Here is a 23869-nt window from a genome sequence, read left to right on the forward strand (position 1 = left end):
GCTATTGGATAAGAAACATTTGGTAATTTTGTCATATATACATGTAGTCTTAGAGAGAAAACCTGCTACATTTTTTCCATTAGTAGCTAAGGATCTTTTATATACAAAATCCCAAACAGGATAACACATACCACAGCCTTTGATATACCAGTGATGGTTCACTGGCTGGAATGAGAAATAGCCCATTGGGGCCACTGGCAGGAAATTATACTCAAGAGTAGGCGAGCACTCTACCACTGAACTACCTCCTGTTTCTTCTGTTTTTTTAACATACCTGAAATATATACTGTAATACAGTAAGTCATAAAATATTAGCGATCTTAAAATATTAACAAGATAAAATTTTCGTAGGGTGGACATATCTGAATTGGCTGAAAAAATACATTTGATATATTTTGGCGTTACATGCATTACAGACAACTTAAATCTATAGTAGAACCTTTCTGTAAGGTGCATGCTAATTATAGGATATTAAACAAACTTCCATTTCTTATCATGTTTATGTCTCGAGTGAAATAATTTTCAATTGTCACGAGGGACATAGACATGATACGAAATGGTAGCGAGTTTAATATCCTATTTATTACCCGTAATCGATCTTAATTTATATCACACAACTCGTTTGGTTGACGTTCCTGCAAAGTTGTAGTTAGCCAGTCGATGATGTCATCGAGTGACATCGGAGTGTTACATCCCACTTAGCATTCTAGTCAGGTCAGGTCATAGGGCTTTACGTGCACATTCAGAGCAAGCTGTTGTAGCGCACGCCCATTCTAGTCAGGTCAGGTCATATAGGGCTTTACGTGCACATTCAGAGCAAGCTGTTGTAGCGCACACCCATTCTAGTCAGGTCAGGTCATATAGGGCTTTACGTGCACATTCAGAGCAAGCTGTTGTAGCGCACGCCCATTCTAGTCAGGTCAGGTCATATAGGGCTTTACGTGCACATTCAGAGCAAGCTGTTGTAGCGCACACCCATTCTAGTCAGGTCATGTCATATAGGGCTTTACGTGCACATTCAGAGCAAGCTGTTGTAGCGCACGCCCATTCTAGTCAGGTCAGGTCATATAGGGCTTTACGTGCACATTCAGAGCAAGCTGTTGTAGCGCACACCCATTCTAGTCAGGTCAGGTCATATAGGGCTTGACGTGCACATTCAGAGCAAGCTGTTGTAGCACACACCCATTCTAGTGGGACGTATCATTTTGATATGTACCAAGATATTTTTTAACCATGTGGGTAATAATTAACTATTATTGTTTGCTATACATTGTATGGTTTAATCAATAGCATGTAGCCATTGTTGTGTGTTGAGTTAATCACTATCAAAGCAATCACATAAATGGTTTTTGGAACATTCTGCATGTAGTATGTCTCTTTTTTTATATTTAGCATCATTAAATAATAATGTTTTGTTTGGCCTCACTAACTTTGCGGACATTTTATGCTGGCTAGCATTTCACAATTTACAGTACATAATGTTAAATCATGTCCGGAACAACAATGAAATGTCATATTGTTTAAATCTATTACAGTATTCAAAAAATGAATCTTGATTCCTTCTTTTCAACCATAATTTTGTCTTCTTCATTTTTTGTATATAGTAATTAAACATACAATGTATATAAAAGTGTACTCATGCATGACCACATGAGATGTGTTTTTAACTATGGCCTGACCAGTACAGCCAGGTGCATCAAATGTTTGTAAAGTTTAATACAGTGAAACCCCTCTAAACCAGACACCCTTGGTAACAAGACAAATGCCCAGTTTTAAGAGGGATCTGATTTAGAGAGGTTAAGTTCTGTCATGGTTTTTATAAAGGGACTCAGTAAAGCGTCCAGTTTTGGTGGAATTCTGGTTTACAGAGGGTCCGGACTTGTGAGGTTTCACTGTACATTACTGAGCATGTGATCCAGACGTGTGATCCAGACTTGTGATCCAGACGTGTGATCCAGACGTTTGTTTAAGCTTGATTGATTTTTCACTGTCATAAACATTCAAGAGGTTATTTTTGTTTTTACTATTTTGAACTCTTTGTCTAAACCAGACCAATCATTTAAAAAAAAAAATACTTTATTGTAATCCAACAAATTTTCTGAGTATTAAGTCACTATATACATGTAGGTAAGTATTTTTATCTTTCAAATGTTTATATTTAAAAACCAAAACAAAGATATATGACTGAAAAAGAAGATTGTTATGTTATCTCAATTGTTCATGCTGTTTTTTGTATGGTGTAGACTGCATGTATCTGATTTTGTGGTGGGCATTCAAGACATGCTGTGTCGATTCTCTTAATGTTTCTGTGTTTTGTTTTGTTTAACGACACAACTGGAGCACATTGATTAAGTTTTTATCGTCTGTTGGATGTCAAACATTTGGTAATTCTGATATGTAGTCATCAGAGAAAACCTGCTCCATTTTTCCACCAGTAGCAAGAGATCTTTTATATGCACCATCCCACAGACAGGGTAGCACATACCACAGCCTTTGATATACCAGTCGTGGTGCACTGGCTGGAATGAGAAATAGTGCAATGGGCCCACTGATGAGGATCGATCCTAAACCGACTGCGCATCAAGCATCTCAATCAAGCACTCTACCAACCAAGCTAAATGCTGTCCCAATAGGAGTCACACACCTGAATTTAATTAAGTCTCAAGTTACAAATTTATAACCTACATAGTACATACTGTATGTAAGGAAGCTGATTTTATTCTTGCAAATTCATTCAGTTAATTACAATAGCAGTGTAATTGTGAAATATTAGATTATTTTAAAGTGAGTTTTGCAGCCCTCAAATTAAGTACATGTATGGGGTGCAAACATGCTTGCGTCCCTCAGAAATAAGTTGGTACAATATAGAATCTTCAGTTTTAAGAATCATATTATGGCAATCTTTTTACAAACAGAAATAATAGCTTTTTATCTTTTATTTCAGGATTACAGTTCACTGTCAGTTGCTGATGACAAACAAGATCATGATTTAGACTGATTTTCACGGATTTACCCGGATTACTAAAGACATGCAAAGAATTACACTTCATCTGGAACTACCCGTCTCACCTTGCTATAGGCCATAACAGGTAACAGGTAAACACCTCTGACAAGCTATATGTGTTCCTTATCTTGAAATAGTCTTGGGGTTTTTCATTTTGGTCTTGCAAGTAGACTTAAATTAAAGCAGCAGTACCACTTCTAGTGACCACATTTTAACATTGCTTACTAATGCAAAATACAAACACAGCTACAGTGCAATTGGTTTGAATATCTATCAATACACACTTGGTTTTGTTGTTTCTAATAAACTTCATCATCAGCTGTCATCAAGTCTGTCATCAAGTTTATCTCTCTCGCTCTCTCGCTCTCTCTCGCTCTCTCGCTCTCTCTCTCTCTCTCTCTCGCTCTCTCTCTTCTCTCTCTCTCTCTCTCTCTCTCTCTCTCTCTCTCTCTCTCTCTCTCTCTCTCTCTCTCTCTCTCTCTCTCTCTCTCTCTCTCTCTCTCTCTCTCTCTCTCTCTCTCTCTCTCTCTCTCTCTCCCTCCCTCTCTCCACCAAATATCAAAATAAAAAATAACCATCTATTACACTAAATGGCCATATTATTATAATGTGTTGTTACAGTAGTAATTGCCTAAGAAATCATGTACACCAGATGTAAGACAGCTTTTATTCAGTTGACACATGACAGTTCAGCTGTTGTATGTTACGTGTATAGGTTTAACAACAGCAAACTCAATTTTCTGCTTTACCACAGAAACACATATGATAATGAAAACTGTTGATCTGTTATTCAATATATTGATTTGTGTTTTGCTACCAGATGTTCCCAATAGTTTTTTTTATGCATACAGTAATGATTACTACATTGTAAATATCAAACATAATACAGAGCACAGATGAGCAATAGATCACTTTGTACGACGACTGAACCAGCTCATGAAAACATCTGCAGTTTGTGGATGGATGCTTGCATACCTGTCTTGGAGTTGTATTAAGTAAAGAAGAAACTAATTACAGTGGTTTATGTTTAGCGTTCAAGATCTTGTTAATAATTGATGGTGTTTCAGGATTTGGTGGTTAGATTCGAGGCTTCACCTATTATTGACATGTAAAACCAACTGCTGTACCAGATGTGAACTCATACATTGAACCAGATGTAGTTGCTTATTCATGTGCATATATACATTTAATATATGATTGAAGCTACATGTTGGACGAGAATGGTGTAGGATCATAACTAAAAACATATCTTTCTGGTAATGTTATGCTCACATACATGTACATGTTGACGCTAAGACTAGGATGATGAGGAATTACGATCACAATTAACAAAAGATCTTTCCAGTGTATGGTATGCATATCTCATGCTGAAAATGGACAGTTACTGAAATAAACCAAAGATTGCATAATGAAAAGATGAGGTTTGAGTCAGAATGCTTAGTATCATAACAGGAACCATGAAAGATGTTATGAAATAGACTTGGAAAATGCAAATCCACCGTATGACTTAAGAGAGAAAAGAAAATGAAATGTTTTACAAGATGGTTTGATCAGTTGTATATATGTACATTTGTTCACTTGATCTCCTTTGCCAGTGGATGTAACCGTGTGTGTATTTGAAACTCAATAGCTACAACATTTTGGTGCCAGTTTGTTTGTGTTCCATGTTACAAATTAAAAAATTTCTGGATCTATTATTGGTTCATTCCATGGATATAAAACAATTTAATGTTTCTGATATTATATGTTTAGAAATATTCACTTGATGATATTAAATTATCTTCCTTGAAGCTGCATTCATCCATACTGCAAATACTAGGTATCTTTTTTAAGTATTCAGTGGCATGTTTAAGGTTTAAAACATTGAACACTTTATTAATCTGTGCTGGAACTGGTGGCTTTGTGGCTTAGTTTAGTTCTGAAGTGAAAAAGCAAGCTATGGGGAATTCTAGATCGAAAGCTCAAGACAGAGCTAGTGTCACCAGCAATCAACTTGAGTCATCTGAAAATACCACACTCAAAATCAGACCTTCTACCAGTGCCAGTGACGGTACCATAGAGAGCACCTCGTCAGATGGTTTCTACGACTTCACAGGTCATAATTTACTGGAAGAAATTTCGGGAAGTTCTTTGTTCAGGAAATACACAGAAGCAACATGGAATGTAAATGCAGAAGACAATATTTCAAGATGGTCAACTGAGAATGAGTTTCCAGATAGTGTGGATACATGGGAACAAGATGAAGAAGTAGTGGGTGTAAACAGGTTCTCAGACATGATGAGTGTTGAATGTACACGTACACATCACGATAGGTTAAGATTCATCACTCCTTTGTATTTGGAAAGCAAAGTTATCGAAAACTCTAACACAAAATCATTTCAGGGTGAGACCACTGTACCGAGATGTTTACGTAAAGTTTGTTACAGAAATAAGTTTATTATTAATCCTATTTTTAAAAAAAGACTTGACTGTAAAGTGTTTTGTTTTTTTAAACTAAAGTATGGTCAAAATGTACTATTACTTAGAGGTACATGCGTTATATGTGTTGGATGGGAAAAAAAGATTACCTTAAACTAGAATATTCTAAAACACCTTTTTGTGTATTAAAATAAAAATTCATAATCAAATTAAATAAAACCACATAGTCAGGGAATCATTTTGTTTTTTTTAAATTTGATTTGACAGTTGGTGATCAGTTGAATATTTAATGTTTTAGAATCGTTTAGTGATGTCTAAACATTGCGTACTGAACATTTAATTGTATTTTGCATTACGAAATGTGGCAAGATGTGCAGACAAGACATCAGGGTTTTTTAACATTGTATAACAGAATGACAGATCACTATTAGAGAGGTTAGGCCCAATCCGGCATGTACATGTATGTTTACGTATATGTTTCAGAGAATTCTTCATACTATACTATTTTTTTCATTTGGCGACTTAAACATTTCATACTATCTGTGTAAAATAATAAGTAGGCACCATCTGGCTCCTAGATGGAAAAGTTAACATAGTGGGCTGCGATGTCATCAGTTTGTGTGGCGTATTGTCCCTGGCCATACGTACAAGAACTGGTCATTACGTACATGTATATAACACCATTTATATGTGGATGCAAAAACATGTATATACAAAATGAGTTTTTCTGCCAGCAAAGCTACTCGTTTACATAATTCATGATGATTGATAATTACATGTAGTTAAATATGTTGCACAGCCATACATTGTGATTTAGTTTGTGTGGAACTCCATTTGAGAGGTTTTATGATACTTAGAAGTTGTGTAGTCAAAACGTTTCATTATATGGTTCATATAACCTACTCCTACCAAGTTTGAAAGCATCTTGTTTTGTTTTTTCTGCTTTCTTAAGAAAAAAAAAAAAGAAAAAAAATTCTAAAACCTAGAATGGGGATGTCAGCAGTCACACCAGAAACATTGAATGGTGTCTTTATGAAACATGATTTATTTACTTAATTGCACTGAAACAAATGAATGTCAAAACGTGCAGCCGAACGTCATTATGCGAGTGACGTAAGCATGTACATATACTTGTCACCCATTTGTATATATATATTATATATGTTAGCGTTCCCATCCTTACCGACCCTCTCTATTATATAGACATGTAAATGTACTTGTGCATGTGTTTCACAATGTTGATGGTCTCACGACACAGTTTGATTGAGTCGGCTTGACCTGCACATGCAGTGATTATTATTCTTGTAGGTTGCGACAGCGGATTGAGTCATGATGACAATCAGTGAAGCTTTACGTATATTTCTCTTTGTGATCCCCATCTTCCTTGCTTTTTCCCACCATGACTTGCAAGAACTGTGTTTCTTATTTACGTCTGAGTATTATGCATGTTCACTGGGGTTGACACACTAATTGAGGCCATGGAACATATTCTTTTTTTGGTGGGGGGCAGGATGTAAATATAAATACATCTTTTGTATAGCTCACCATGATAGGATGTTTTATATACAAGGGCACATTTAAAAAGTGACAGCATTATTAACAGTGTAATAAAGAAGGGATATTTCATGTTTTTTTGTCAAATATGATTTATATCTCATCAAGTGAAGCTTGCAATCATACTTCACAAGTCGTGCTTGCACGACGAGTGTGATATGATTGCAAACTTCACGACATGAGATATAAATCATATTTGACAAAAAATGAAATTTTCTATTTATTATATAACTTTTGGCAGTTTACCTTTATTTTTAAAATTCCAGCAGCAAAATAGTTCCAACTTTCTTACAGTGAAGATAACACTTTTTACAGTGACGATAACACATTTTAGAGTGAAAATTTCACTCTAAAATGTGTTATCGTCACTGAGTGACTGATAACACTTTTATTTCACTGATAGTTTAAGATATTTCACTAAATGTTATATAATAAAATCTCTTCCTGACTTTTACAGTAGACATTTTTTTTAAAACATGGCTTAACAAGCCACCTTGCTTAGTCTTGTTTTTCATTCATGTGTTAAATTTAGAACATAATTTACATGGATATGATGGATTGTGCAATAATGAAATAGGTTTTCTGAATTTGTTTTGGCATATGACTTATGCAGACCTTACAGATGGATGCGAGCAATTGTTCTCACTTGCTTGTACTCGCATAAAATGACATATGCTTGGGTGTAAAACTACTTGGCTTATCACCTAAGAATTGATCGCAATGATTTTTTGGCTCATACAAGTACGAATCGAAAAAACAATGTGGACTATTTTTTTAATTTTTTTGTAATGCTTCAAAATATTGAGCTGAAATATACTTTATAACTTTATCATATTAAGTTACAGATCACGTTTGACTTTCATGGCAATTTTCCAACTTTTTATAGATTTATGGCCCTTGAACTTAGGAGATTTCAAACATTTTCGAGACTTGTTTTTGCATTGCCTGAAGATATTAAGATAAAATTTTGTATATAGCTTTATCATGTACTGTTACAGATCAGATTTAAGTTTCATATTGATTTACCCATTTGTCACAGAGTTATGACCCTTGAATTTAGAAGGCATAAAAAAAACAACGTTTAGCCCAATAAGAGACATACTGTAGGGCCTATGTATTGCTTTAGCAGTGCTGTTGGAATGCTTTTTTGAATGAATTTGCTGATGTACAACAGTCACACATTTAGTATTAAACCACTTTACTATGCTATGCAATTTGTGACCATTTTATACACTGATGATTTCCTTCAAAATGAAATTCTTATACATGTATAACCTATTCCCAAGATAGAAAATCCATTTTATTTACAAATTGCTTTTAATATTATTTTGTTGTCATGATAACAACAATGGTTTCCCATCAACCTGTGCTAATAAACATTACTGTAGGGTGTGGTGTTTTTGTAACACAGATTGTTTTCCATCAGCTTTGTTTAACGGACATTATTGTTTTAATTTTCAGTTGGAAGTGGGACTAGCGCAGACACGATGGCGCTGAGTTCGAGATCTGGAGATGAAGAGATGGGAGTGGAGGACATGATAAACTTGAGGTATATTATTAAGTCTTAAACACTATGTAACAAACTTAAGCACAATAAACTTTAAATGATCAACGGTCTTGGTATGTGCTATCCTGTCTGTGGGATGGTGCATGTAAAAGATCCCTTCCTACTAATGGAAAAATGAAGCAGGTTTCCTCTCTAAGACTATGTCAAAATTACCAAATTTTTTATATCCAATAGCCGATAATTAATAATCAATGTGCTCTAGTGGTGTCGTTAAACAAAACAAACTTTTTAACTAAAAAGCACTTGATCATCAGATAACATAACATTGTGTGACAATTCTGTCCAAAACATAGTTTCTTTTTTACCAGTATTGTTGAAAAATAGTAATTTTTCCACATTTGGTTGTGTAATACTATTTCTGACATCCTCTGAAGTGTTACATCCTGAATTTTCACTTGGATATACATCTATTACTGAAGGTAATTACAAACTAAAAACAGTATCATTAAAATTTGGTCATGTGTCAGATATACATGTAGTCACCATTTACAGTTTTTGTAAACAAAAAAGATGTACAGAAATGAATATTTTAGGAAAGGAAGAAAGGAAGGAAATGTTTTATATAATGACGCACTCAACACTTTTTATTTATGGTTATATGGCATCGGACATATGGTTAAGGACCACATGGATATTGAGAGGGGAAACCTGCTGTCGCCACTTCATGGGCTACTCTTTTCGATTAACAGCAAGGGATCTTTTATATGCTCCATTCCACAGACAGGATAATACATACCACGGCCTTTGTTACACCAGTTGTGATTTTAAGAAAGAAACTGTAATCTTCAACTAGATGTATCATGTCTGCACCTTTAAGGTAACATTGTTTCTTCAGGGATGAGAATTATCCACAGGTTTCATGAACATTTTTTATTACCGAGGATTCCCCTCAGGAATCATGAATTTGATGTTAATTTACTTTTAGAAAGAACGAAATAGTTCAGACGCATTTGCAAGGGGTGTAGACTGCGTCGACCAAAGTTTATAGAGGTGTTGAGTCAGGCTCCCCTGGAAAATGTATTTTTAAAAATGAACATTTGCTTGAGCAGGGAGGTATTGACCCTCAGAACCCTCCCCCTGTACACACGCTTGCTGTTCTTACAAAATCCATACTCCAAAAGTATAATAGTAAACAAATATAGAGAAAACAGTTAAATTGGGTTTCAAATTAACGAGGAACCAGTTTTATAACGGTAAAGGTAAAAATCTGACTAGGTGATAATAATCTATCTTGATGTGAGGACTGATGTGGAATTTTAAGAGGTGGATTTATAAGCCTAGGAATCCAGTAAGATGAGGGTAATGAGCTGTTATACAGTTTTGAACTTACTAGCAGATTGACATGTACTGACATAAAAATGAGTGACAGTAGACTCGCAAAGGCCTCTCTGATTATTAATGGTTATAGGTAGTACTAAACCGAATAACTTCCGGCTGGGTCAAAGTTCGAGGTGCACCCAACTTTTGATAGAGAAGTGAACACTACAAGTCCTGTGATTGGTTATAAATGTATGTGTTGGTTGTAAAAAAAATAGCTTCATCTGGGCTAAAAATGTATGCAATTTTATTTCATCTAGTACCACTGTGTCAAGTAGCCTTGTGCTTGGAACATGTATGGGGTACCTGTAAAAAAAAAGTAATCAAATTTTGTGTGGAACTAGGGTAGTCATAGATGCTACCCATTATCTCAGAAATGAGCAGCTTGACCCCCAATTTTTTCTGATTCACTTTAAGAGTGAGGGGTGGTAGTATTTATGTCTATAGCATTTATGTCGATTGATATGCTGCAGGTAGTAGTTTTAGCCACATATGTTACTATTGTCGTCTATAGGATTTGATTTGGTAGTATACACCCTATAGGTTAACCTTAAACAAAATATAACATCACCTAGCTCATGTTATATTCAGTCTTCTAATTTCAAAGTTTTCAGGATACTTGTAATAATACCAATTAATTATAGTATAAAGAAGGTACTATGTACTATAAATAAAGTAAAAAAAATTATGGGTTTGTTACAGAAAACTATATTTCTTTAAAAAGATAGTTTGACTATTTTAATACCTGTGCCCTACTATATATTTGTCCATACATTCATCTGTCCATCCATCCATTCATCCATCCATCTGTCTGTCTGTCCAAATGATAGCCAGTTTGTAATGAGATCCATGTAGTAAATAGTAAATCACAGTCTTTGTTGGTCCGATTATCACTTGTCTTCAGTCTGTGATTAAGTTTCTACACCTTATCTGTGTAATGATTGGTCTGGTGTCCTCTTCGTGGTATGGTATTTACATTCCTCGATTGCTAGGTGGTAGTATGTTAAAACCATGTAGGATAGAAGGTGGAATTTGAGAATGTCCTAGTTTAATCCAGTGGCTATCGGGTGTTTAGTTTAATACTGTAATTGTGGCATATGCTTTGTATGTCACTGTCACATAAATGCAAAAGTGATGAAGTTGATGCAAGATGATGCTGATGTAGATGTTTGTGATGATGACAATGATGATGATGATTATGATGATTATGATGATGATGATGGTTGTGGTAGTGGCAGTAGTGGTCGTGATGGAATGATTGTAACCTCCTTGATTATATACCATTATGAATGTCAAAACCATTAGGGTAGCATGTTCAGGCTCAAATCTCCAGACAAAGTCTTGCAAACATTTTGACAAAACCGTCAATTCAAGGTATGCAACCATGAAAGGTTCAAACAATGATCTACTGTACCTGTCTGATTTGAAGAAAAACACTAATTGTTTTAAATAATTAAATAAATTATTAGTCCCCTACTGGTCCAGCTGGAGGGGACTGTAGGTTTCATTTCTGTCCGCCTGTCTGTCTGTCTGTCTGTCCGTCTGACTGTCTGTCTGTCCACCCATCCACATATAGTTTTTTCCGGACTTGTTTTTGCATTGCCTGAAGAGACTGAGCTACAATTACTGTGTCTAGCTTTATGATGTACTGTTACAGATCAAGTTTGACTTTCATGGCAATTTACCCATTTTTCACAGAGTTATGGCCCTTGAACTTAGGAGATACGAAAATTTGTTTTGTAGACTTTTTAGCAATGCCTCAAAAGTATTGAGCTGAAATTTTGCATATAGCTTTGTCATGTACTGTTACAGATCAATTTTGACTTTCATGGCGAATTACCCATTTTTTTACAGTCATGGCTCTCATCTTATGAGATGTGAAAAACTGTTGGGGCCCAGTAGGAGACATGTATTGCTTTAGTGGTACTCTCAGAATGCTTGTTTTGATTAAAAATATGTCAATCATGTACATAATTGTATATTAGTATTTCAATTTGAATATATACATTACATCTTGATAAAGTCAAAAAGTGAGATATTGGTATTACTTTTTAGATGATAGCAGCAATAAAGATTATTTCAGCTTTTGCATTCTGCTTAATAATGTTAAGTTCTCATAACACATTATTTCTTTTATAAAATTAATTTAAAAATGTAGTTAATTATATATTTTTAATGTGAACAGAGATGAGAACCTAAGGATGCATCTGTGATACCAAATCAATAGTCAAGACTTAATTCTGCAGAATTCGTTTTTGCAACCAGTACTAAATTCTGCAAATGAAACCGCCTCTTTAATACTTGCAAGCCATAATACCTGAACTGTGACCTGTGACCTGGCTCTGTAATCTGTCCTGGCGGTTGTCCAAGTTATTTGTCTACAATACACCTTTTGTCGCACCTTTCTATCTGCTGTCAGGTAGGTAGCTTCTGTAAATAAGCCACCAGGTTTTATTGCATAGCTCACAAACAATGTCAGCCTACAGACAGATATCTATGAGCTCTTCATGCCGGCACTGAATAAAATGTATATCCCGAGTTATTGAACTGAATGCCTCATCGGTGTTCAATTCATACTTATCAGCATTACTCACAGACAGATACTGGTGTATAACACATGTAGATATATCTCCATGCTTTATGTCCATTTATAAACATTTTCTAAGAATATTGTTGTATTTACAAGAAAGATTTATAAAATATATTGTGATCTTTGGAAAGGAAAGGAAAGGAATGTTTGTTTGCTGATAATTCAGCATATTTTAAACTGCAGCTATTTGGGGTGTGATATATTATGGTTATTTCAACAGAGAGAGAGAGAGAGAGAGAGAGAGAGAGAGAGAGAGAGAGAGAGAGAGAGAGAGAGAGAGAGAGAGAGAGCGAGGGAGGGACACAGACAAAGTGAGAGAGAGAGAGAGAGAGAGAGAGGGCAGGAGTGGAAAGAAAGAAAGAAAGAGATAATCCTGCTGCCCCCATATAAGCTAACTTCTACAGAACAGCCGAGAGGGATCTTTTATATGCACTTTGCCATAAACAGGACAGTACATACCACAGCTTGTGGTGTTCGGTGAAATTAGATCAAGCCATTTACTATTCTTGTCACAAACTGGCTGTGTATCATCCTGTTTAGCTGTTTATGTACACACAAATAGCTGCTGAAATATTTCTGCATGTCATGACATAAAATTGAACTTAGAGCTTGTCTGTTTGATATTCAATTCACTCTGGCAAAACAAATTCATTCAGGATGCTTGTTTCTTTTGAGAAAGACACTAAGGGCCCTTTGTATAGTCTCATAATTAATGACAATGTAACAATATTTAAATATGGATCAACTTTAATATAATTTAGATGATCCCTTAATTCAAATAATATAGCGTGCAGTCATATCAACACGTACATACATTGTACTGTATGATGCAAAGAAGGAAAGTTTTGGTGCTACACACATGCAGTTTAAAATCAAATATCTACAAAAACAGGCTTTGAACATACATACATGTACAGTATACAGTAGAACCTCTCAAAATTGGACATCTCCAGGACCTAGAAAAATGTCTGGTTTTTAGGGGCATCCAATATTTAGAGGTTCTGTTGTATACCAACCATACTCCATCTATTAAAGATATTTTATAAAAAATAATTGAATTATGGCAATGGTCCATAATTCAAAAATTAATATTGCCAAGAGGATTGACATGGGTTTTACTCCATCATGATTCAGTTAAAATTATACAATAAACAGATTTGGTTTCCAAACATTGATGTAATTTTCATTTATTATCCATTTTTAGAGAAATAAGGTCCTTATGTCCGTAACAGTATGTCTTTAAGAATTTAAAAAAGTTTTTCCATTTTTGTAATACACATGTATATTGAAATATTAGTTTTGTAACTTCATTACTGATCACAATTTGTATTATTTTTTCCCACATTACATTATTTGGACTTTTTTTCCCTTACTGTGGAAATGTTTTAGTATCAACAAAAGAGTGGGTGTGTTTGGTCCTGCCTATTTCAAATGCTAACAGGTTTAAAGATGTTGGGCAACACGTTCTTGTTCTCCATTCATCACCTGTCCCAGTTCGCAGGGCGTGCAGGTTTTGTGTTTATCACGACTTGTAATCTGTGCATCATCGCACACGTTTATCACCAACCAAACAAAGCTACGGCTACCTGCCTTACTGTTGGTGGAGCTTCAGGGTAAACAGGCCAACCCCAATATTAACTCTCTATGTGCATGAAGTCTTACATGCAGTTTGAATGTGAATATGACACACCCTTCATTTTGTTCTGTCTGATATTTTAAATGTAACGTTTTGAAAATTGCTCCATTAAATGTTCATACATCATAGTCACAGAATTTAAACTGGTGATATATATGCAGCATCTATGTTTTAATTTTTATATCTAAGTTCAAAGCTAGGATTACTCCTTGTTGATAAAAGGAAGGAAGGAAATGTTTTATTTAATGATGCACTCAACACATTTTATTTACGGTTATATGGTGTCTGACATATGGTTAAGGACCACACAGATTTTGAGAGAGAAAACCCGCTGCCACCACTTTATGAGTTACTCTTTTTGATTAGCAGCAAGGGATCTTTTATATGCTTCATCCCACAGACAGAATAATACATACCACGATAATATATACCACGGCCTTTGTTATACCAGATGTAGGGTACTGGCTGGAACGAGAAATAGCCCAATGGGCCTACCAACAGGAAACAATCTCAGATCCACTGCGCATCAGGCAAGCGCTGTATGTTGATGAAAGGAAGACAATATTTATTTATTTATTTATTTATTCAGCATATTTTGTAACTGTTTTTTTGTTGTCTAATATGGGTGGGACATAGTCCAGTGGTGAAGTACTCCTCTGATGTGCAGTCAGTCTAGTATTGATCAGTGGGCCCATAGGGCTATTTCTTATTCCAGCTAGTGCACCATGACTGGTATATCAAAGGCTGTGGTATGTGCTATCCTGTCTGTGGGATGGTGCATATAAAATAACTCTTCTATCACCATATGGGCGACTTCTGCCAATAAAACAACATGGGATCTGTTAAATGCACTGTCCCATTGACAGGTCTACATACTACAACCTTTGGAGCACTGGTTGGAATGGGAAAAACTGCACCATTGAGGGTGATTAATCCTATGACCCATCACACCTCAGATGAGATTTCTACACCACTGAGCTACAACCTGCCCCTTATCTGTTTATAGTTTAAGCAATAGTTATTTACCATTCCATAATACATGTAATATGCAGTTTGGGATAAGGCCACACCCTTCATTTTACCAATAGAAATGTTTTGTAGACAGCCAAGATGACAAATATAATAAATTGATATTTATAAATAGTTAATGAAGAATAAATAAAAAGTCAAGAAATGAAGATAAGGAGAGAGTGAGAGAGAATGTGTGTGTGAGAGAGAGCGAGACAGGGAGAGAGAGACAGGGAGAGACAGAGAGATACAGAAAGAGTTATACAGAGAGAGAGAGAGAGACAGAGAGAGACAGAGAGATACAGAGAAATACAAAGAGAAATGGAGAGAGAGCGATCAAGAGAGGGAAGGGAGTGAGGAGGAGGGACGGGAGACAGAGAGGGGGAGATAGAAAGACAGAGAGGGAGAGAGAGAGACAGAGGGAGGAGGATGGATAGGAGACAGAGAGGGAGAATGGGGGAGGGTGGGGAGAGGGAGAGAGAGGATTGGAGAGACAGAGAGAGGGGAAAGAAAGAGAGGTGGAGGAAGGGAGGGGGAGAGAGATAGATTGCAAAGAAGAGGGAAAGAGCGTGGGAGGAAACTGGTAAGATATATTTTATGAGTACATTGGTGTTTTACAATTCTTATAAAACACAGTAATAGTGTACCAGTAAATCAAGCTTGTGTGTTCGTAAACCATGTAAAACCATGGTGTATTATTATAGAACAAACCTTATTTCAAGCAATTATTGCTTTTTTCATTACACCTCGGGTAATGACATCCTCATTTATAACCTAGTACTTGTCAAATAATAAATACACTGTGCCGATTAATTAGCGCCAGAACCCATTTGAGATCATGTACCTTGGAACTCTTTCTTGGTTGCTATGGCAGTTACATATAAATGTTACTGATGTAATGCACTTGGTTCATTTATTATTCATTCAAAGCAATAATAGCTTATTCACACCAGACAGGTAATAACTCAACCACACGGTTAACCCACATACATACATATAATGACTGCCATTAGCACCGACACATTCAGCAGTTATCTCCCCCTACCAGATGGAGACACTGTTTTGCATATTTTAGCATCTGTGTAGCTTAGCAGGTTCAGAGAAGGCTGGCCCTTTTCAAAAGTAGCAAAGAATCTTTTTATATACACTTTGCCACAGACAAAAAAGCACATATCACAGCATTTGACATATATACACATGTACCAGTCATTGGAATGGGGAAAACCCTAAAGGTGGTCCACCAAAATGTAGCAGGTTTCCTCTGTTGACTATGAGTCAGAATTACCAAGTGTTTGACATCCAATAGCCAGTGATTAATTAATCAATGTGCTCTAGTGGTCTTGTTAAACAAAACAAACTTCTTCTTCGTAAAGACGAGACACCAAGGATGGAACTCAATGGGCCGGATTTAGAAAGCCTGTTTATGTATGTCTTACACGCATGTAAAGAAAGAAAGAAAGAAATGATTTATTTAACGACGCACTCAACACATTTTATTTATGGTTATATGGCGTCAGACATATGGTTAAGGACCACACAGATTTTGAGAGGAAACCCGCTGTCGCCACTACATGGGCTACTCTTTCGATTAGCAGCAAGGGATCTTTTATTTGCGCTTCCCACAGGCAGGATAGCACAAACCATGGCCTTTGTTGAACCAGTTATGGATCACTGGTCAGTGTAAGTGGTTTACACCTACCCATTGAGGCTTGCGGAGCACTCACTCAGGGTTTGAAGTCGGTATCTGGATTAAAAATCCCATGCCTCGACTGGGATCCGAACCCAGTACCTACCAGCCTGTAGACTAATGGCCTAACCACGATGCCACCAAGGCTGGTCAATTATTGGAGTCTATTCCATGGAACACAACAATAGGTGCATGGTCCTTAGAACTCAAATCCTTCTTTTGTTCATACACCAGATTGTGTAATCGAAAGTGGATTGGCTGGTGCAAACCAATTATATCTGCTGGTCAATGATGAAATTCTGAATCCCAGCACAAGTTCAGTGGGGTGTGATAGGTCATACCACTGAACACCATCAACAGACTCACTGGATGTTTTTCTGTCCCAAAAACGTGCCCACAACTTGTACATCAAAGGTTGTGGTATGTGTAATGCCGTGTCTTTGGGAAAATACCTATAACAGGTCCTTTGTGGTCCTTTGTTACTTTTTACTAGGGGTGTGACAGCAGAAAGGAAGGAAGGAAGGAAATATTTTATTTAACAATGCACTCAACACATTTTATTTATGGTTATATGGCGTCAGACATATGGTTAAGGACCACACAGATATTGAGAGAGGAAACCCGCTGTCGCCACTTGATGGGCTACTCTTTTTTATTAGCAGCAAGGGATCTTTTATAAGCACCATTCCACAGACAGGGTAGTACATATCACGGTCTTTGATATACTAGTCGTGGTGCACTGGCTGGAATGAGAAATAGACCAATGGCCCACTGACGGGGATCGATCCCAGGCGCTTTACCACTGGGCTACATCCCGCCCCTGACAGCAGAGAGCTTTCCTCTATAACTATGGACCAAGTGTCGAAATAAGAGTAGCCCATGTAGTGGCGACAGCAGGTTTCCTCTCAAAATCTGTGTGGTCCTTAATCATATGTCTGACGGCATATAACCGTAAATAAAATGTGTTGAGTGCGTCGTTAAATAAAACATTTCCTTCCTTTCTTTCTTTCCTTTCTGCCACTCATATAGTGAAACTCCTCTAAACCAGACACCCTTAGGACCACGTAAAAAGTCTGGTTTTAAGGGTATCCAAGTTAGGTTATGTTCGGTACTGATGCTTAAAAAGTGACAGTGAAAAATATCCTGTTTTGAAGGGTTTTTACTTTATTTCAACATTTAAAAAAAGTCACTCTATCATATTCATGACAATAATGAGCAATTTGATATCCTTGCTTGAAACAGCTTAAGTCTTTTAACAGACACAGATATAACGTCAGCTTATAGCACGGAAATTACTTGGTCATACACAGCTTATATATAGAAATTATTTTGTTAACTCATCCAATGGGGTGGTATCATTAAACAAGTATTTCTTCCTTCCTTCCTTCCCATTGTTTTGTCTCAATATAGTGTTCCTGGTATAAATGTATTGCATCATGAGACATATGTTGGTAAGAATTTGAAGTGTCACAAAGACTTACACGTTCAGTGTGTGTGTGTTATGTGTTAATCAATGGGCTGTTCCTGAATTGATGAATTCATTATACTGGGGGTGGGGAGAATGATTTTAAAGAATATTTATCCACCACCAATATAATAACCACTAAAAACTAACCACTAACCCACTGTCCTAGATAGACAGCCCAGATAGCTGATGTGTGTTCCAAGGACAGCGTGCTTGAACCTTAATTGGATATAAACAAGTACACATGTAGCATACAGTAATATACTGGCCTCAGTGGTTTGGTGGTTAGGCCATCAGACATAAGGCTGGTGGGTTTCACACCCCAGTATCGGCTATCACCCAGAGCAGGTTTTAACAGCAGGTGTAAGATCACTGCACCAACTTCTCTCTCACTAACCACTAACCCACTGACAGATCTCAGCCCAGATAGCTAAGGTGTGTGTAGGACAGTTTGCTTGAACCGTAATTGGATTTTAGCACAAAAATAAGTATAAATGAATAAAAATTTACAGCACAATCAAATTGTATTTAAACTATGACTAGTTAGATTGTTGATGTGTTAATCAATAGAGCTACTGGTATTCCAAGTCTGATGAGACTAAATGTGTGTGTGTGTGTGTGTGTGTGAGAGAGAGAGAGAGAGAGAGAGAGAGAGAGAGAGAGAGAGAGAGAGAGAGAGAGAGAGAGAGAGAGAGAGAGAGAGAGAGAGAGACACACACATACAGAGAGAGAGAGACACACACACACACACACACATACAGAGAGAGAGAGAGACACACACACACACAGAGAGAGAGAGACACACAGAGACACACAGAGAGAGAGAGAGACACACACAGAGACACAGAGAGAGAGAGACACACACACAGAGACACAGAGAGAGAGAGAGACACACACACAGAGACAGAGAGAGAGAGAGAGACTGGTATTCCAAGTCTGATGAGATGAGCAGTCAGGACTAAATGTGAGAGTGAGAGAGTGTCAAATACATGCTATTGTGAATGTTATTTTATTGAAAAGCCACAGCTTGGATGGGTGAAATAGATATAACACCACCAGTTTGTTGACGCCTGGTCGGTGTTAGTCACTGCAGGTCGTGATGTTCTGATAGATCAAGTCCATTGAGTACCAGTCACGTAACCATTTCGGATCCATCCCCATTGGTAGACCCATTGGGCTATTTCTCGTTCCAGCCAGTGCTCCACAACTGGTGTAACAAAGGCCGTGGTATGTACTATCCTATCTGTGGGATGGGACATATAAAAGATCCCTTGCTGCTAATCGAAAAGAGTAGCCAATGAAGTGGCGACAGCTGGTTTCGTCTCTCAATATCTGTGTGGTCCTAAACCATATGTCTTGAGGCCATATAGCCATAAATAAAATGTGTTGAGTGCGTCATTAAATAAAATATTTCCTTCCTTAACCATTCAACTCATTGATCTAACCCAGCTTTTAATAACAAGGCAGACGAAAGTGCCCCCACCCTTCAATCCTCAGGACAGTCTTTTTTTATTATCTGGGCTATTTCTCGTTCTAGCCAGTGCACCACGACTGGTATATCAAAGGCTGTGGTATGTACTATCCTGTCTGTGGGATGGTGCATATAAAAGATCCCTTGCTACTAATGGAAAAATGTAGCGGGTTTCCTCACTAAGACTAGATGTCAAAATTACCAAATGTTTTTGCCATCCAATAGCCAATGATTAATAAATCAATTGTGCTCTAGTGGTGTCATTAAACAAAACAAACTTTGACTTTTAATTATATATTACCCAGATGTGTTACGACGTGTGAGTAGATGAATCCACTACCTGTCGTAATGGCTGTAGACTCTCTAAACCTTATTGCACCTTTGTAGCCAGTCTGGCTTGCCCCATGTTTAGCTGCGTTACCTGTGAACAGCAAGGGCCAAGGTGTCCAATTTGTTTTTCCTGGAATGTAAATTTGCTGCCGATACTGCAGGCTTTGGGTTAAATCTCGTGTGTTGGTGACAGTTTGCAGAGACTTACGGTTGTGTACCTTTTTCATTACTGCAAATTCTTCGACAAACTCGGCTCAAATGAGTCGGGTCATGCTTCCATGTCCTTTGTAAACCTGGCTAATCTTGTTGATTTTTGTCTTTTGTATCTTTTCAGTGTTCTCAATGAAGAAACCATTCTGAAGAACTTGAAGAAACGATATGGCCAGGAACACATTTACGTAAGTTGTTGATTATGAATGTGAAAATAGTTTCAAAATGTCTTCTTTTTTTTTAGTGTGTGTGTGTGTCTTATTGTGTGTCAGATTCCTTCAGATTCATTGTAAGGTATATATCTAGACATGAAAACTATTAAACTGCAGTAAACAGGTGGAAAATGATCTGAAATTGATGATTCTCAGATGACATCAGAGTTGTGTCAGGAAGATTTAAATAAGATAGAACATTTTCTTTATTAACTTTATAGTACCGTACATTTTAAAGGGATGACATGGGGTCTGGTCACATCTCGAGATCGCATGTCTCTTTTCTCCCTGAGTATCTAAACTACGAGAGCACATTGATTTATTAATTATCGGCTGTTGGATGTCAAACATTTGATCATAAGACAACAGTCAGATGAAACCTGCTTCATTTTTCACTGATTGGGACGGAATGATCTAATCAGTCGGTGTTTAATCATGCGATCGAAGCACCTCAGGCAGGTGCTCTACAGACCAGGGCCCCGTTCCACGAAACTATCTTAGCCCTAAGATCAACTTAAGTGTATAGGGTAGCTATGGGCTTAAGGTAATCTTAGTGCTAAGATCGCTTCGTGGAGCGGGGCCCAGGGCCCCATGCTTATAAAACATTTAGAGTCCAGACTCAATCTCTAATGATGTCACACGCATACAGTTTGTATGTTGTTGTCATGACGTTAGTGTATCAGACTTTATTAGAGTCTTGAGTGAGTCTAGACTCTTTAAGTTTTATAAGCACCAGGGCCCATATTTTCGAAGCTATCTTAGCCTACGAAATCGTGAAATCATCGTACAGCGCACGCCATAGTGACGTCACAACCTACGACGGTTTTACGATTTCGTAGTGCTAAGATGACTTCGAAAATAGGGCCTCAGGCCTGGATCTGAATAGCCATAAATTAAATGCAAAGTAACCATAGTTTTTTTTAAAATGTGCTGAGGTGGTGTTAAAAGAAATATTTCTTTACTGTAATAAACACTGATTTAACAAACTTTACTGAGGTGTCATTAAGCAAATACACCAACCTCAGTGGTGTCGTTGTTAAGCCATCAGACATAAGGCTGGTAGGTACAGGGTTCGCAGCCCGGTACCGGCTCCCACCCAGAGCGAGTTTTAAAGACTCAGTGGGTAGGTGTAATTTAAGACCACTAACAACTAACCCTCTGTCCTGGACAGACAACCCAGATAGCTGAGGTATGTGCCCACGACAGCGTGCTTAAACCTTAATTGGATATAAGCACAAAACTAAGTACAAATGAAATGAAATTAAGCAAACATTACTTTAGTCTCCCTGCTTTTACTTCGATTTATGTGTGCTTCCATGTCCAGGGGTTCCTTGTATGTGGAGCTAATGTCTATGTAATTTAGGACACCACTCGGAGTGTAACATTGGCAGTTAATGTGTGTGTCGAGAGACCATAAACACATGACAGTGGGCCGGCTGTCATGTCAGCTTCTTGCGAGAGTTTATCATCCTCAAATCAGTGTCAGGAACGGTGGTGAATATGCTTGTTACTAAAATAATAATAAAGAAATAACTTGTCACTTAAAGTGGCTGAACATGGCTGAGGCATTTTTATACCCGTATTCAGAATTCTTTATCATCGACCTTGAAAGGTTAACTTTATAATAAAAATATTAACTACATGTATGAGCTGAACGGTTTAAATCTATTTTTACTGTATACTGTGTATTCTTTGTCAGGCTCTAAACTAGCCGGCGAAATGGATGTCCTTTTTTTTTTGCCGAAATTCAGCTCAAGTCACTAAATTATTAGCAGTAGTGAGAAGTTGAGGTTGCCATAATATTTTGGACCTAATCTGATTTCAAAAATAAAAACACTCAACAGACATCAAAACACTGATTTATTTAGTGTCGTAGCTTAATAATTGTCACCTTATCGGACCAAAAAGTTATGGGGGCACACATGCACACACATATATATATATATATAAATATAAATATATATAAACTATCGCTACTGCTACTGGGTCAAGAAAAGTGGGGGCACATGCCCCCCCCCCCCCACGCCAGTGATATATACACACAGTGCACAGATTTTTAAACATTAATTATGCAGCATCAGTTTGGTATGTTGACAAGATATTTTAATGGCTCTGACTTCTAATTATTAGGCAGTGTAAAATATTGTTGGTTGTTAAAAAATGTATTGCTAAATTACATATTACTTTATAACGTCTTTCTTAAACTATCAGTCTTGTGCAATCTAATGTGTTTTTTAGTTGTCCCATTGTTTGTAGTAGCTCCAAAGTGATTTTATGCAAAACAGAAAAGTGTGCCAGGTGGTAAAACAGGTATGGTGCCATACTCAACATGTCTGGAGATTTTATGTTTTAAGTTAACCTTTTGACAAAATTAATGACTTTATCATTACTGTATGAGTTTCTTAACCCTATAACCCTAAACGTAACCATTTTGCTTCTATGGGAGCCAACACCCCCCACCTCCCACCCCACTCCCCCACCCCCACCCCACCCCACCCCACCACATAATCTCTGTTGACTGTGGTTCCATTCAATTCCATAGCACCATACCCAAAAATTTCTTTCTGGCAGAAACACAAAAAATCGAAAAGTGTGCACCTTGGAAACTAGGGTCACTGACTTGTTATAAATCTTTACATTTTTAAATACCTGAATTAATTCATGTTTAAATGTAAAACTTTATGTACCCATAATAATAAAAACAATTTCCCCACTGGCCATATGACTAATAATATATACAAGAAAGCACTGGCTTTTATCATGGGTGTGACCAACTCAAAAATCTTTTGTTAATTATTTATGATCTACATTCACATACAGGTACATGTATAATGTACCCTGCCCAGATACAAACACAAACACTGAGTGTGGTATTTTTTACAGGGACTGTTGCAACTTTGAAGTCGTCGTAATGTTTTTCTGACTAACAGATCATTTTTAATGACAAAACTTATATATTAAATACTTTGGAACTTAATTTTTGTTTGGATCAAGTGTCATTATTTGTGTATTCAATGTGTCTGGTGATCCTAATGTTTATAGAAGCTAAAAATTAATTTTAGTTCTTATGTTGGGTTTTCTTTTGTATATGAATGAATGAATGAATGAATGAATTGAATGAATGAATGAATGAATGAATGAATGAATGAATGAATGAATGAATGAATGATTGAATGATTGAATGAATGAATGCATTGAATGAATGAATTGAATGAATTGAATGAATGAATGAATGAATGAATGAATGAATTGAATGTTTAACAACACCTCAGCACAAAAATACATATTGCCTATTGGATGTCACAAATGATATGAATGTTTTTTTGTATATACAAAAAAATTTAAACTTCAAATACTTACCATTTGTGACACCCAATAGCCGATGTGTATTTTTGTATAT

General features: G+C 36.8%; 1 protein-coding gene across 7 annotated transcripts in view; it reads left to right on the forward strand.

Moving 5' to 3' along the window:
- LOC121378326 (unconventional myosin-XV-like) overlaps nucleotides 1–23869 on the forward strand; it is a 164235-nt gene that overhangs the window by 35604 nt on the left and 104762 nt on the right. For 5 of the 7 annotated variants that reach the window (XM_041506441.1, XM_041506442.1, XM_041506436.1 and 2 more), the window contains exons 2-4: nucleotides 2945–3089; nucleotides 8438–8525; nucleotides 20382–20445. In XM_041506441.1, coding sequence (XP_041362375.1) covers nucleotides 8464–8525; nucleotides 20382–20445 — 126 coding nt within the window. In that variant the 5' untranslated portion in view covers nucleotides 2945–3089; nucleotides 8438–8463. Of the gene's footprint in view, nucleotides 1–2944; nucleotides 3097–8437; nucleotides 8526–20381; nucleotides 20446–23869 lie in introns of all 7 variants that reach the window. The other 2 variants (XM_041506439.1, XM_041506443.1) reach the window with 2 other exon arrangements.

The sequence above is a fragment of the Gigantopelta aegis genome, chromosome 8 (genome assembly GCF_016097555.1).
Source record: "Gigantopelta aegis isolate Gae_Host chromosome 8, Gae_host_genome, whole genome shotgun sequence".
NCBI lineage: Eukaryota > Metazoa > Mollusca > Gastropoda > Neomphalida > Peltospiridae > Gigantopelta > Gigantopelta aegis.